The 13,999-nt window shown below is 46.0% G+C and overlaps 2 protein-coding genes across 4 annotated transcripts; one reads left to right on the forward strand and one right to left on the reverse strand.

Annotated features, from left to right (window-relative positions):
• Nucleotides 1-784: 784 nt before the first annotated feature.
• pabpn1 (poly(A) binding protein, nuclear 1) lies at nucleotides 785-9,690 on the forward strand. 3 transcript variants are annotated; one of them, XM_018698164.2, is made up of 7 exons: nucleotides 785-1,265; nucleotides 3,069-3,177; nucleotides 4,204-4,271; nucleotides 5,301-5,407; nucleotides 5,578-5,665; nucleotides 5,780-5,931; nucleotides 9,007-9,690. In XM_018698164.2, exons 1-7 carry the CDS (start codon nucleotides 1,131-1,133, stop codon nucleotides 9,200-9,202), a joined length of 855 nt encoding a protein of 284 aa, XP_018553680.1. In that variant the 5' UTR covers nucleotides 785-1,130; the 3' UTR covers nucleotides 9,203-9,690. The 3 variants fall into 3 exon arrangements, with proteins under 3 accessions (XP_018553680.1, XP_018553681.1, XP_018553683.1); XM_018698165.2 differs by lacking the exon at nucleotides 9,007-9,690 and adding an exon at nucleotides 8,097-8,208 and having other exon boundaries at nucleotides 786-1,265; XM_018698167.2 differs by lacking the exon at nucleotides 785-1,265 and adding an exon at nucleotides 1,500-1,690.
• Nucleotides 9,691-10,426: 736 nt separating this feature from the next.
• Nucleotides 10,427-13,939, reverse strand: ngdn (neuroguidin, EIF4E binding protein). Its single transcript, XM_018698168.2, has 11 exons — nucleotides 13,728-13,939; nucleotides 13,417-13,476; nucleotides 12,981-13,052; nucleotides 12,369-12,506; nucleotides 12,205-12,289; nucleotides 11,825-11,877; nucleotides 11,526-11,640; nucleotides 11,253-11,427; nucleotides 10,933-11,086; nucleotides 10,745-10,808; nucleotides 10,427-10,581 (listed from the first exon to the last, which is right to left on the reverse strand). The coding sequence occupies exons 1-11, from the start codon at nucleotides 13,746-13,748 to the stop codon at nucleotides 10,562-10,564; spliced, it is 957 nt and encodes a 318-aa protein (XP_018553684.1). The 5' UTR covers nucleotides 13,749-13,939; the 3' UTR covers nucleotides 10,427-10,561.
• Between the last annotated feature and the right edge of the window lie 60 nt (nucleotides 13,940-13,999).

Genomic DNA, 13,999 nt, shown 5'->3' on the forward strand with positions numbered 1-13,999 from the left:
TACCCGAGGTCTGCTAGTGTTGCATATTATCGATTTGAATAATCCTTTAAATGGGGGTGGGGGGCGTTATTGTTCTGAAAGACAATATAATGCGACAGGCTGTTGTAATTGTAGACTACATACCAAAACATGCAGTATTAATGATGGGAAATATGAAATGTGTAGCACTTTATAGAATGTTTCTATTTGATCCAGGTTCAGATTTCCACTGAGGCTGCAGCTGAAATACTGTTAACATGAAGTTCATACTGAACATAACGGCATTACATTCATATATATACAGCCTGAGTGTTCCAGGCAGAACATCATTAACAGTGAGTAACAGGTCATTTTCAGACATGTGACCCGCGTGTCGTCTGTAATCCAAGTATCCGAAAAATTATCACATATTTTACGTGTTCTTACATCTCATCTTCCTGCTAATCGGGAGGTTAGACCCGACGTCATTAAGTTAGTCCTGAAATTACCCCGATGAGCCAGTACTCTTGCTTCGTAGTACTGGCCTAAAGTGTATGTGGTTTAAACGCAGGTGTAGTCGCGCGGTGTCTGTGGCAGAGTGAAATCCATGCTTGATATCGATATGAACGATGATTGGCTTTGCCAGTTGACTTATGGCCGACAGGGTTTGATTGGCAGAAACCTAATCCAATTAGACGCGCGCGTGCGATATGGGACTCGGAACGGCCTGCTGGATAGTCCAATAGGAACGCGGCAGACGTCGGCGAGGTTGGTGACGAATCATGCGCTGACGTATAGGATCGAGAGTTTAACGGCCTGCAGTGCCGCGTGGCTCCGCCCCCGGCATCCATGTCTGGAGTGGAGGGACGGATCCGCGTCCTCGCTTTTCTGTGTACACATTTTAGTAAATAAACCGGGAAACGGGAACCGTATCTGAAGGCAGCGGATCAGACGGCAGCCCCTGATCATCGTGCTGTGCTGTTTGAGTACTGCCTGGAACTGTAGCTCGCAGTTTATTCCCCGTTTTAACTTTACTGAGCGGCGTTTTCCGCCGTTTTTTCTCTTCCGCCGCCCCGCTCACTCTAACATTATAACCCCCCCCTCCCGCGTGAGAGTCGGGCCTGCAGCGTTGACTTGGCCACGAGGAGCGTTTGTACAACTGGATCAGGGCGATGGCGGAGTTCGGTAACGGACTGGCGGAGGAATCCCTACTAGATTCAGACCCCGGACATCCCGAACTGGAAGACCCGGGAGTCGGTGACGAAGAACCAGGGTTAGAAGAGGGAGAGGCCGCGATCGAAGACCCGGTAAGCGAAGGGCATTGTCTGAACCATGGGAGCCCACATAGAGACCGGGACCCGCTGTGGTCAGATCGGATCGGTCGGTGAAAACAGGCAGGATTTGGTTTTGCCCCCCCCCCTCACTAATCTGGGGTCACATGCCGTGTGCGTTACTGCTGCCGCCTGGTCGACTTTGACCGCCATTGTGGTTCACGCAGTGCAGTAGAAATGGGTGGTGACATGCGTGGTGTCGGCAGCCATTTTGGCGCAGCAGCGGTGCCAGTTTCTCTGCGCCAGGGAGCAGCTCGAGTCGCTGGGGGGGGGGGGCGATCTTCGTCGCAAAAAATGCGAGACGGAGAAGCAGGAGACCGTCAGGGGCGAGGGTAGGACAGGCTGCCACCGTTAGCCGCCTCCGCGCGAGTCCATCTGCTTGAGAGGGCGACCTGCTCACGGTAATGTAATGTTTTATTTCGTTAATCGTCACCATTGTGCAGCCCGCAGCTGCGGCTGAAGCGGCGGTGTGTGCTCGTGTAAATGACCCCTACAGCTGGCTAACGTTAGCCCACCGAGGCACCGAGTGCTACGGCTGAAATGACTAGAGACGTGTCGGCCATTATCTCCAGCCGACAGTCAAAATGAGGCTTAAGCACCTTGAACTGCCCGTCAGCCTGCTAACTACCGCATTTACCGGGAGGTACGGGGACTCTGGGACGGCTCGCATGTACCTGGCCACCTCCGTCGTCATGTTGGACGACGGCTGGTGTCGGGCACCAGACGGACCTGAGTTCCGCCGTGTCGCGGGCAGGGCCGGTCGCCCTGTGTGTGATTTGGACCCGCGGCTCGGTGGGTCCAGGTGGGACGGAGGGCGGAGCTGTGTGTCGGGCAGACGACGCAGAGGCAGCGGGCTGCGGTATTTGAGGGGCTGGGTCTGCATCCTGCACTGTTTGATTAGAGGGGGTGGGGGGCTGGCACTGGCACTGAATATGCGACAAAAAACAGGAGCCAGAGCGGGTCGGTGTCGGGTCCTGCTGTGAATGTGAATCAATCTCTGCTCGTCTTGTTGACATCTGATGCGTCAGGTTATCAGGCGCAGGATGGCTCCGTCACATGCAGCCTGTCATTGTGCAGGTGTAGTCTGTGGTCTGTCCCCCTCCACCCTCAGCTGAGACAGCGGCTCTGATGGAGCTGGAGTGACTCCCACTGTGCTGCAGTGCACCACTGTCAGACAGGAGGCTCCGGCTCTGTTCACCACACCAATAATCTGTTGGCTCTCATTGTTGTGAGGCTCTGCACTGCCCCAAATACACCTACAGCTCTGTTTACTACACGGAATTAATTTAAACTGTATCAGCGCTGTATCAGTAAATCAGTGCTTTTACGGATTATTTATAGATCTGTTCAACATAAAACATCATTACACGCCTGTGGTCAGATCTTCAAATGACTTATGACCTAACCAGCAGTCAGATATACTGTGTTTATAACGATAAACACGTTTGGATTTCTGTTGTTCAATTTCACAGGTTAAATAACCAAAACACTGAGCAATGCATTTTGTGTCTTTTACTGATGTTTTGTTGTTAATTTATTCTGTGTTGGATCTTTATCATCACTGAGAGGTGACAATTGATCCATGTTATTACTGTCGACTGTGTTTTGATTGGTGATGGAGGTTGTTTGGTTGGACCAGAGGGTTTATCTCACGGCCTCAGGATTGACTCCAGCTCTAGGAGACCTATAGATTTAGACTGGAGCTGGTCAGCAGTTAGTGCAGTGAAACACTTGTTAAATGTTAATGACAGTTACTGATGGTGTGTGTTTGTGCTGCAGGAGCTGGAGGCGATCAAAGCTCGGGTCAGAGAGATGGAGGAAGAGGCAGAGAAGCTGAAGGAGCTGCAGAATGAGGTGGAAAAGCAGATGAATCTCAGCCCCCCACCAGGTCTGTACACCACCACCTCCTCCTCCTTTACACACCTGTCCACATGGCCTGTCTCTGACCTCATACTGCCTCAGTCTGATCTCACACAGTAAAAGAAAATGTTATTTATTTGATATCAAATCACAGTAAAAAAGGATCTGATTTACAGAGTAAAACTAAGAAAACAATCAACCAATCAGTAATCCCAAAGTAACAGGTCTGATTTTGAATTATGCAGTCAGTGGTCAGTTTGTTAGAAATGGCCAGTGTTACCTGAAGCTGACTGATACAACAGAAAGCAATAATTATTATTATTGTTATTTAGCCCACACTTATTGATATAAATGGTTAAAGTAAGAAAGACACTATCAGTATAACACAGTAAAGCTCACCAGCCTCCACAATGATCACACAGGTGAGTTAACATGTCTCTGAAACAGTCTCAGTAAAAATGTTATCACCCTCATCAAGGAGAATTTATTACATGTTGGACTGGCTTAGTTTTAACTGGGTGTTCCTAATAAACTGACAGTACAGATGAGTGTTTGGCTGCAGTTTATATGTTGTGTTGTCTTCCGTTCTGACATCAGCAGGATTTTATCTGGTCTAATAAAGGTTAAATAAAATATATGAGTTTAGTGTTTGGAGTTAGTAGAAAAACAGTGTCTGTACAGTATGATTTTATTCATTAACAGTAGAGAAACAACTTTCCAGAGACTGTGATGTGCTGTTAGATGACTGGTTCCGGACTGTCCCACTGAAGTAATAAAACATCTGTCAGTTAACATTGAAGCTGCACATCAGGTTTTATATTACAGGATGTTTTAGACTAAATTCAGGTGTGGATATTGAGCTAAATTTACAATTCTGTTATCATAAACGTTAATAAGACAAAAATAGACTGAGAGAAAGAAGAAGCCAGGCTCCTTCTTCATCTGTCCTGTAGACTGATGAGGTTAAAGAACACACAGTGAAAGAAGCAGCATGTGCGAATGTTGTGTGTTGTTGCTCAGGTAGCAATTAGTTTGTGTCCTCTCTCCTGTGCAGTCGGCCCTGTTATCATGTCCATCGAGGAGAAGATGGAGGCAGATGGCAGATCTATTTATGTCGGAAACGTGAGTATAACTGTATGCCTGTCTGTCTGTTGTCTCAGACTAAAGCTGTTCAGGTCTCATTTGTCTTTATGATGGCAGGAAGTTTCTCTCAGCTTAGTGAATAAACTTAGACATTCACGTCTAAGAACTGATCCCAGTCCTTGATCCAGGACTTTAAAGTATTCTTTAAAGTTACTTCAAAGTTTAGGTTCCCGTGTGTCTGCTCTGCCATGAAGCTGTGTACTTCTTATGTCTCCAGACTGAGTTTTGATGTTTTTTAACTTGATTACAATCAGATTTTGAAAACACCAGACACACCTGTGATGATGATTACAAATCAGCCATTAAAACATTTTCAGTCTACTACTTACTGTTACAAATCCCATCACCAGTCACTTTTTAAAATAACATTTAGACTATAATCTTGAACGGGATGAAGGTTTTTGTCATTGGATGTCTGGTTCTTATGTAATCAGTGAAACAAGGTGAGCAAAAACACTCTCACAGCCCCTTTCTACATCCTGTCCACCCAACAGCATCTCAGAGAAACGCTGATTATGACAATGAACTGCATTATTCAGTGTTTTGTAACAGATTTTAATCTCTTGTTCCGTTTGTTTTGAAGATGAGACCTGTATGGATAATTCCGCTCCCAGTACAAACCATCTGAATGATGAACACTGAAGGAATCCCACAATAAAAACAACCTGAACATGTAGAAACAAGCTAACAGCTGTCAGCCCCTTACTAACGTCCTGTGTCCACTGAATGGCACCAGATAAACACTGATTTTTAACATGACACTATTTTATTCAGTGTTTTTTCCTGTTTTAATTGTTAGGTCCATTTGTTTTGAAGCAGTTGAAACCCCCCAAAAATAAATCTGCTCCCGGTAAAAGCTGGACATTGTATGCACTTGTGGAAAACCCTGATCTTCACAACATGTACTGTTGTTCACATGTTGTTAAATCCTCTTCACAGTTTCTGTAGAGTTAGTTTTTCCTCATGTGCTGAAGTGTTGCTGATGTGTGACCTTTGACCTGTCTACAGGTCGACTACGGAGCCACAGCAGAGGAACTGGAGGCTCACTTTCATGGCTGTGGTTCAGTCAACAGAGTCACCATCCTATGTGACAAATACACAGGCCATCCCAAAGGGTAAACACCTCCATTGTACCTCTGACTGTGGCAGGTGAAGGTGTGGAGGACAGGTCATCATCATCTGTTTTTTTTTTGTGGGGTGTTAGGTGTTGTGGGTTAAATGTTGTGGGTTCAGGTTAAAGAAGCTGTTGTGCATCTGTGTTTGATTCTGTTGTGGATCTCTGCAGGTTCGCCTACATTGAGTTTGCAGACAAAGAGTCTGTGAGGACGGCCATGGCTCTGGATGAGTCTCTGTTCAGAGGAAGGCAGATAAAGGTGAGACCTGTTCCTCTGTGTTCTGGACTCCTGCAGCTCAGAGCTTTTTTTTTTTTTTTTTTCCCAAATTCACTGTAACACCCCCACCCCACCCCCATACCCTCTTCCCTTTAGGTGGGCGCTAAGAGAACAAACAGACCAGGTATCAGCACCACAGACCGCGGATTTCCACGGGCTCGCTTCAGATCACGGGGAGGGAGCTTCTCATCACGTGCACGCTACTATAGCGGCTACACGCCACCCAGAGGCAGAGGACGGGCCTTCAGGTGAGCCGACACCGAGATGTCTCACCTGTCACACCTGGGATCACACCACCACCTGCATGTACTGACAGGGACAGGACAGATCAGAATTTACACTCTGACTGTCAGGTTTTTACAGGACCAGACGATAAAGACCAGAGGTAAAACTGTCCTTGTGTTTTACAAGAAGCTGACAGGTGTAGATGTTTTACCTGTACGACCGACTGAGGCAGGAGACTGAAGTGGACTGTAGGAGACTGAGGGGGTCACTGCATGCCACATCACATTAAACCATCTCACAGACTCTGTCTGGCAAACAGACTCTGTGCACATCAGTCTGTCCTCACCAGGTCTGTAACAGAAACTGTTGGTGCACCTGGTCCAGTTCTGATCAGACTCAACCACAGACCTGGTCCAGTGCTGATCAGACTGCTGTGTACTGTAATTCTGGAGGCAGTCTTCATCCTGGGTTTCCTCATGTTGGGGTTTCTTCAGTCTAGAGCTCTGTTGTGGGGTCACCTGGGATTTGTCACCACAGACCTGAATACCGGATGATGTCAAGGGGTGTCACAGGGTGTGAGGGGGGATGAGAGGGTGGGGTGGGGTGGGGGGTATGCCCCTCCCTCCATATGAGCCCCACAGTGGAGCTCTGTGTGTAGAGCCATGTTGTTGTCTCTGTGGGGTCTGAGCTGTGACCCTGAGAGGTTCTGGTCTGATCCTGATCTGGATCCCTCAGGCTCCTGTTTAAAACCTCATGTTCAACAAAGAGGACAGAGCCTGCATCCTGGGTCCAGTCTTACCTCAAGGTTGCAAAGACCAGTTAAAGGTTCTGAATAAGTTCTGTATGTGTTGTGGTCTTGTTCCAGGGTCCTGATTGATCTGGGTAGTTAGTATGATGGGGGTCCTAATGAAGACCATTCTCTGACTTCTGATTGAGACTTGTTCATGTGTTCATCATCAGCTGTGTTAACACCAGATCCTGATCTGACCCTGACAACTGGCCTGTCTGTTACCTGGTCCTGTGGTGGGGACTTGTCCTCAGTGAACTGTCAAAAATCTCTGGGTCAGCCTGTTTTGATCTTGGGAGGTTTTCAGTTCTGGACTTTGATTCTGGGTTTGGTCCAAGAATTTATTTTAGAAGATGAACCAGTCTTTAGTAAGCAGGCTGAAGTATAGTTTATAAGTCTAATCCAGATTCATTGGTCCAACATCTCAGGTCCTGGTTAGGAACAGGTCCTGGTTGATCTTCCCAGTGAGATTTTACTGTGAAGAATCTTTGTGTGTGTTTCCCTGTGATTGTGTGGAGTGTGTCTCTGCATGTACACTAACCCAAACACACTCACTCACTCTCTCTCACTCTCTCTCTCTCTCTCTCACTCACTCACTCACTCACTCACTCTCACTCACTCTCTCACTTTCTCACACACACGCACACACTCTTTGTGGTCAGATTGACTGTTCACTCCCAGAATCGAGGGTTCATTACTGCAGCCTGACCTCAGCCTCAACTACACACACTGATTCAGTGTGTTTACCACTCTGCTGTGTGTGTGCGCGTGTGTGTGTGTGAGTTTGTGACGGTGTGTGTGGAGTGTGCTGCCACAGGCTGTGTGTCAGGCGTTAGTGTAGAAATGGTTCAGGTGTGAGTCCTGTTGTCCAGTGTGTGTGTGTGTGTGTGTGTGTGTGTGTGTGTGTGTGTGTGTGTGTGTTCGCTGTCCGCCTGTCTGTCTTGCTGGGTTAATGTGTGTTGCTGTTTGTCCCCACAGCGACTCCCCCCCTCCCCCCCAGAGGCTTCTCTCGCCCAGAGAGACTCAGAGAGAGAGAAAGAGGGAGAGAGAGGGCCTTTGCCATATCCTCACTCCCCAACACTAATCATGTTCTCCTCACACACACACACACACACACACACACACACACTAATCATGTCTCCTTAAATCATTCAGCTATAGATTATTGATCAGTAATAATCAGCTGTAGTGTATTGATCAGTAGCAAAGACACAGCACCTTTAAGATGGTGTCTCCCCCTCAGATCACAACACAGCCCCAAACCCACCCACACTCTCTCACACATTATATAACGTTACATTACTTTTACATTACTCTATTACTCTACACCAGCAGACGGTGTCGTCTTCTTTAATCGGACCAGAAACGAACTCACCCTCTTTTTCTCTCTCTCTTTTCCAGGGGCCGAGGGCGAACAACATCGTGGTATTCCCCTTACTAAACCCCCCCCTCGACACACACACACACACACACACACACACACACACACACACACACACACACACACACACACCACACACACACACACACACACACACTCCCTTACTATCAACCCCTTCCCCCTCTCTGTTCCCATTTAAAAACACACACACAATGACTAAGCCCACCCACCCAACAATAAAAGAAGAGCCCCCCAGGAGAGAATCAAACCTGTGGTGGACAGAGACTGACTGCCGCAGTGTGAGGGTGTGTGTGAGCGTGCGTGTGCCCAGGTTGGTGTTCGGCCCTGGTAAGGTATCAGGTGGCCACTGTGGGGGATGTGTGGGGGTGGGGGGAATCAGATCTCTGTGTTGGTTTCTGTTGGTTCTGGGGGAGGGGGGTAAACAGAGAGGATGATGGTATCTCAGGCTGCAGATGTGTTTCCTTTGGTCTGGCTGTGACCATCACACCATCACTGACACGGCCCCACCCACTCACCCTCCACCTCCACCAGACTGCCGGCGGGGCGGGTGGGGTGGGTTGGGGTGTTCATTTAGTTTTACTGTACATGTGTGACACAAGACAGTGTTGTGTTTTCAGTTTGTGGTTTGGATCATTCCCCCGTACCCATCATTCTCTGCCCCCCCCCCCAACCCACCCCCTCTCTCTCTACATTTTACAACACCTGCCCCCCCTCACTCATCACACCATGTGTTTCCTCTGGACATTGATGGAGCTCCCCCCTCCTCCTCCAGCTCAGGCATGGCCACAGCTCATTTTATTTTGAAGGCATCACTGTTTTTATTTTGTGCACCTCCCTTCCTCCTCCCTCCTCCTCCCCCCTCCCTCCCCCTCCTCTCTCTGTATATTAGACCACTTCTTGTCGTTTCAGGTTTCAGGACCAGTGGAGGCTGACGACCCCTCCCCAGGTGGCGCCGGCCCCCCCCACTGTCTCTGCAGCGTCTCTCTCTCTCTCTGCTCCCACTATGCACACTCACCCCATCTTGTCCGTGTGGGGGGGTGGGGGAGGGGGGCAGGGCGACCACAGGCCCGCGGCGGGGGGCATTTATTACAACAGCAAACGCTGATGATGCTTTTAGTCCTTTTCACACTAACACAGATACACACATAGACAACACACACCTACACAGAGACAGACACACACAGTGCAGTACGGCCTGTAACAGCCAACCCTACATGATTTCTATCTGAGCTGATCAGCAGCAGAGGCAGAGAGAGTGAGGAGGGCAGGACCAGAGACCAGGGTGTTTTTTTAGGGTGTACAGACCTTACAGCGCCCCCTTTCTGACTTGGCGCAGTGCAGTCACGGCTTGTCTGAGGAAGGCTGACGAGCTAATGGCATTGATTATTAATTTAATAAATGGAGTGGGCCGGAGCTGTTGTTTTAGGGGTGGGGGTAGGGGGGTGGGGGGTGGAGACTTTTTCTTTTGTTTTTTCTTTTTGAAAAAGGGGGAGTGGGTTTCAACAAATGTTTTGCTTTTTTTTAATTTTTATTTTTAACCCATGAGTCTGTAATTAGGAAAAAAAAATAAAGACATTGTGTAAAAATGAGAAATGAGTCTGTGTGAGTTTGTCCTGAAGAGAAGTCTGCTCCTTGTTGTTGGTGAGGATGGGCGGTGATGATCCTGAGGCCTGTACTACAAAGCAAGTTCAACAGACCCAGGATATCTTTTGATTATCTGGCTTCACTAAACCTAACAACCACAGTCTGGTTAACTGGTCTTTAGGATGAGTTAAAAGATGACATACTGACAGATCTTCATTCTGATAGAACAAAGATGCTCTCATCCACACATTTGAATATTTCCCATGCTTATAAATGAACATTTCAGTCAGATGGAGCTCACACATTAACTCTCCTCTCTGCTTTGGCAACAGAAACAGTCTGACATTACTGTCACTGTTTATCTGCATCACATATTCACACTAACTCACAATGAATCACCATCACACTAAAGAGCACAAACACTCATTAAGTAAAAAGGATTTATGGATTTATTTACAATAAATAAAGAAATCCAACAGTTCCACCATTGAACAGCACTAAACTTCCTTTTAAGAAGCAGAAACCTTGAGCAGAACCAGATTCAGGGTGGGTGGCCATCTGCCTCAACCAGTTGGGTTGAGAAAGAGACCCAGAACCTGAATAAAAATCCAGACATCTGTCTTACTAATGCTGCCACAGGTGAAGTGTTTCTGTAGCTGAGGCCTCACATCAACATCTGTGTAGAACCAAGTGAAGGTGGATGTGACTGCCCTCTAATGGAGGAAAATAAAACATGACTCACAGCTGATGGTAAAGGTTTATTTCACTGTATAAATGTATTTAACAGACTCAGTGAGGATACAGTGAACAGTATAGTCTAATGACTGTTTGTCTTCACGCCATCAGAGAGTCAAACTTCACTGGATGCCTCAATTCATGTCTATCTGTGTTTCCTGAAAGCTGCAGAGAAATCAGAATTATCATCATGAAACACAATTTAAATCAAAATAAAACCCTGTTCTTTTCTGTTTTTCATCTGAAACGTGAAAACTAATGAACTTTCATCATAAGAATATTGGTAAAGTGGTAAAATCACAGAGTCAGACCCTGGTTTCTGTCTCACCTCTTCTCTTGGTTTTCTTCTTCATGAGTTTCTTCTTTTTCTTGGGACGACTGTTCTCTCCATCCTGAACCAATAGAAACAAAACAGCCTCATGAGGAACATCGGCTAAATAAAGACAAGACACAAATGTCCCATTCACTGTGACCCACATTAACCTGTGTCCTAATGGTCAGTGTGACAGAGCTCACCTGTCTGGCCTCGCCACACGTCAGTGCTGTGATGTCACTGAAGTGTGTGATGCCACTCAGCTGACCCGACATGGACATCATGCCTCTCTTCCTGCTGTTCTTCTGACTCTTCGGCATGTTCAGACGCACCATCATCGACTCTTCATAATTTCTCCTGTAAAGAAGAAGAAAGAGAAGAACTGTTCAGAAACATTTAGAAAACACGAGGCAGTGAACAAAGAAAACTTGACACACACAGACCATGTCTTCAACTCATCAGATATGAATGACTGAATCTCTGATCTGCTCTCCTCTCAGACAGATGAAGGAAAACCACCGACCTGTGTGTCTCCTCTCGACTCTCCCGTTCACTCTGGAAGTCTCGTCGGTCTCTGATCTCCTCGGGAGCGTCGCTGTACTGCTGCCTCAGCTCTTGGATCACAGAGCTCCTCAGAACCGCTCGCCGCTGACGCTCCACCTGAGCCTTTTTCCTGTCAGCCTCTGCCATGTCTCCATCTGCAGGAAAAACACAAATATAAATCTTTCAGTCAGTCTGATTAACTTTCTCAGAAACATGAACTTTAACAAAATGAAGCTGGTTAAAAAGACGTTACCATAATGCACTGGGGCGATCTTTGGTGGTACATATTTCTTGACATTAGACTGAGCTGCTCTCTCTGAGGCCGCCTTCATCTCAGCTTCATCTTCAGACTTCTCAGATTCATTGAGCTGATCGATCAAACAATCAGTTGATTCATGCAACAGAGATAAAAAAAATTAATCAGATCAGTTATAGTTTAAATATCTTTAATCACACACAGGAAACATGACTTTGACAGTTGTTCTCTTCAGTATATTGGCTCTACACAGATGATTATTGATAATCAGAACGAGTGGAGTGTTGAGGACTTACTTTGCTGATGAGGTTTTCAGGATTAGGACGAAGCTGCAGAGGATCGTTTTCAGCTACATTAACAGAAGACACAGCTATTAACATCTGAGTTTTACAGTTTCCAGTCAAACTAACTGAACATGTGTTGTTGTTAAGTTAATTCTAAAAGTATTTGTGCTGTTCACTGTCTCCAAACCACATACACACTCAGTGTGAACCTGAACAGTGTGAAGTACAGAGAAAAGAGGAAACCTGTGTTTTTTAACCACAGAGACAACAAAGTGATTTTCTTTATCTCAGACTCCATCACAGCTGTTACATAAAGACACTTGTGAAATCAAATCCTTCACAGAAATGAGATTAAAAATAAAATCTCTGCTGTCTGAACTTAGCAGTCTTACCTAAACTGCCTGTCACCGCCGTACGCACCAGTTTATCAATCTGGTACTTCAGTTTGTGGTCCAGAGGTCGCATCTTCTCCAGGACCTGACAGAAACAGAGGTAAAGAAGTGATGAAACTCTGAGTAATCTGAGAGTGAACAGCTTCATCTTTATAACACCTCACCGTCCTGACAGTGACCAGTCTGTTCAAAGCTTCACTGTCTCTGATTCTCCCTCCTTCAGTCTTAATGCTGATCAGGTGAGTGAGGTCCTGCAGGTAGAAGAGCAGCAGGTGATAGCGAAGGTCCAGGAAAGACAAACCCTGTAGAGAAAAGACAGACAGAGAAGACAGCAGAAACTCAGCAGTCACACATCTAGTTAGTTACATAGTTATATAGGGATACCAGAGAAGAGGACTAGGGCTAGCCTTCCTGCCAGCAAAGCTACTGTGGGCAGATAGCGCATGTAATAAAAGGCTGATAATTTGGTCTGACTTTCAGATGTTCAGGGTCGGAGTCTATCCATCTATGATTTACAAAAACTTACAACACTTGTCAGAGATTTTCTTATTCTTAACATTGTGTGGATGCATATGTGGAGACGCACGAGAACAGGAAGCAGGGAGAGAAATGCAAATGTAAATGATCTTTTTAATTTTTACAAATTTTTCTTTTCCGTTCTGGGGGTCCTGATCCAGGACCAGAGGAGTCCTCAGCCGATACTGTGCAAACCTGAGGTATACCTGGAGTCTCTGATCAGGATCTGTATTAACAGGTGTGATGAAGTCTCTGCTCACCTGAGATGTCTTAAATGTCCCATCTTTGACTTTTGTCAGCAGCACGTGGACATGACTCGTAACTACGGTCACCTGAACAGAAAATACACAGAGACTCAGCTGTGGTGACAACTCAAAGATTCATGTCTACAAAGGCCTGCAAAGCCTCATATCTTCAGATACTAAGACTCATAACTACAGATACAAAGACTCGTAACTACAGTCTGTGTGTTATCATGATGGACTCAAACCAAGATAAAGCAGTAAACAGGACAGTTTAAGTAATTCTGTTAACTGCGTAGTACTATGATGGCCTGGGCCAGACCAGGACCCGTGAGTCAAGAGCCGATGCAGTATCATTCTCGCACAGACCATAAAACCAGGTTATTATGTGTACGTATTTTATGCCTTTGTAACAACCTTAATAAACCTGAAGGTATTATTGTTGTTGTTATACCTGTTCTGTGAGATTATTGAGCAGCTGAACAGCTTTAGGTAAATCATTGTCAACCAGATCCTGTCAGAAAGATAAAAGACAGAGTAAGATACACACAGACAAACTGAGAAACTGTAAAAATGAATGATAACTCAGTTAGCATGTGGCGAACTTGTTAGCGTCGTCTTTAATATCTAAACTACGATAGCCAACCGGACACAGCTGGTTTCAAACAGAAATGTAAACTATCAGAGTTTACTGCGGTGTTTAATTTAAACTAAATGACTTAATAAAACTCTTTAGTTATCAGCAGCGGACCGAGCTTTACTCACGTTGTCAATAGGGGCAGCCATTTTAAGTTCACGCCGATCTACGGAAGCCGCGGAAGGTCGAAGGGAGCTAGTGTAAGAGCTCGTATCGTTCCGGGTATAAAATAAAATGTCTCGTCCGAATTACATGACAGTAAATAACCTACTGCTCAATTATATTTCACAAACAATATACAGCTGCCGTGACATCATCAATAATACTCGCATTAGAAATAATGTTATCAATTATCTGATTAATAACCTGTATATAGCGGTCTTTGTTTTTTCTGTTTCCT

This window comes from Lates calcarifer, linkage group LG24, assembly GCF_001640805.2.
Source record: "Lates calcarifer isolate ASB-BC8 linkage group LG24, TLL_Latcal_v3, whole genome shotgun sequence".
Lineage (NCBI taxonomy): Eukaryota > Metazoa > Chordata > Actinopteri > Centropomidae > Lates > Lates calcarifer.

Coding starts and splice junctions, on each gene's coding strand:
- pabpn1 (XM_018698164.2), top strand. CDS start 1,131: ATGGCGGAGTTCGGTAACGGACTGGCGGAGGAATCCCTACTAGATTCA. Junction 5,408..5,577: donor TACACAGGCCATCCCAAAGG/GTAAACACCTCC, acceptor GGATCTCTGCAG/GTTCGCCTACATTGAGTTTG. Junction 5,932..9,006: donor GGCAGAGGACGGGCCTTCAG/GTGAGCCGACAC, acceptor TTGTCGTTTCAG/GTTTCAGGACCAGTGGAGGC.
- ngdn (XM_018698168.2), bottom strand. CDS start 13,748: ATGGCTGCCCCTATTGACAAC. Junction 13,053..13,416: donor TCAATAATCTCACAGAACAG/GTATAACAACAA, acceptor TTTTCTGTTCAG/GTGACCGTAGTTACGAGTCA. Junction 12,290..12,368: donor GACTGGTCACTGTCAGGACG/GTGAGGTGTTAT, acceptor TGTTTCTGTCAG/GTCCTGGAGAAGATGCGACC.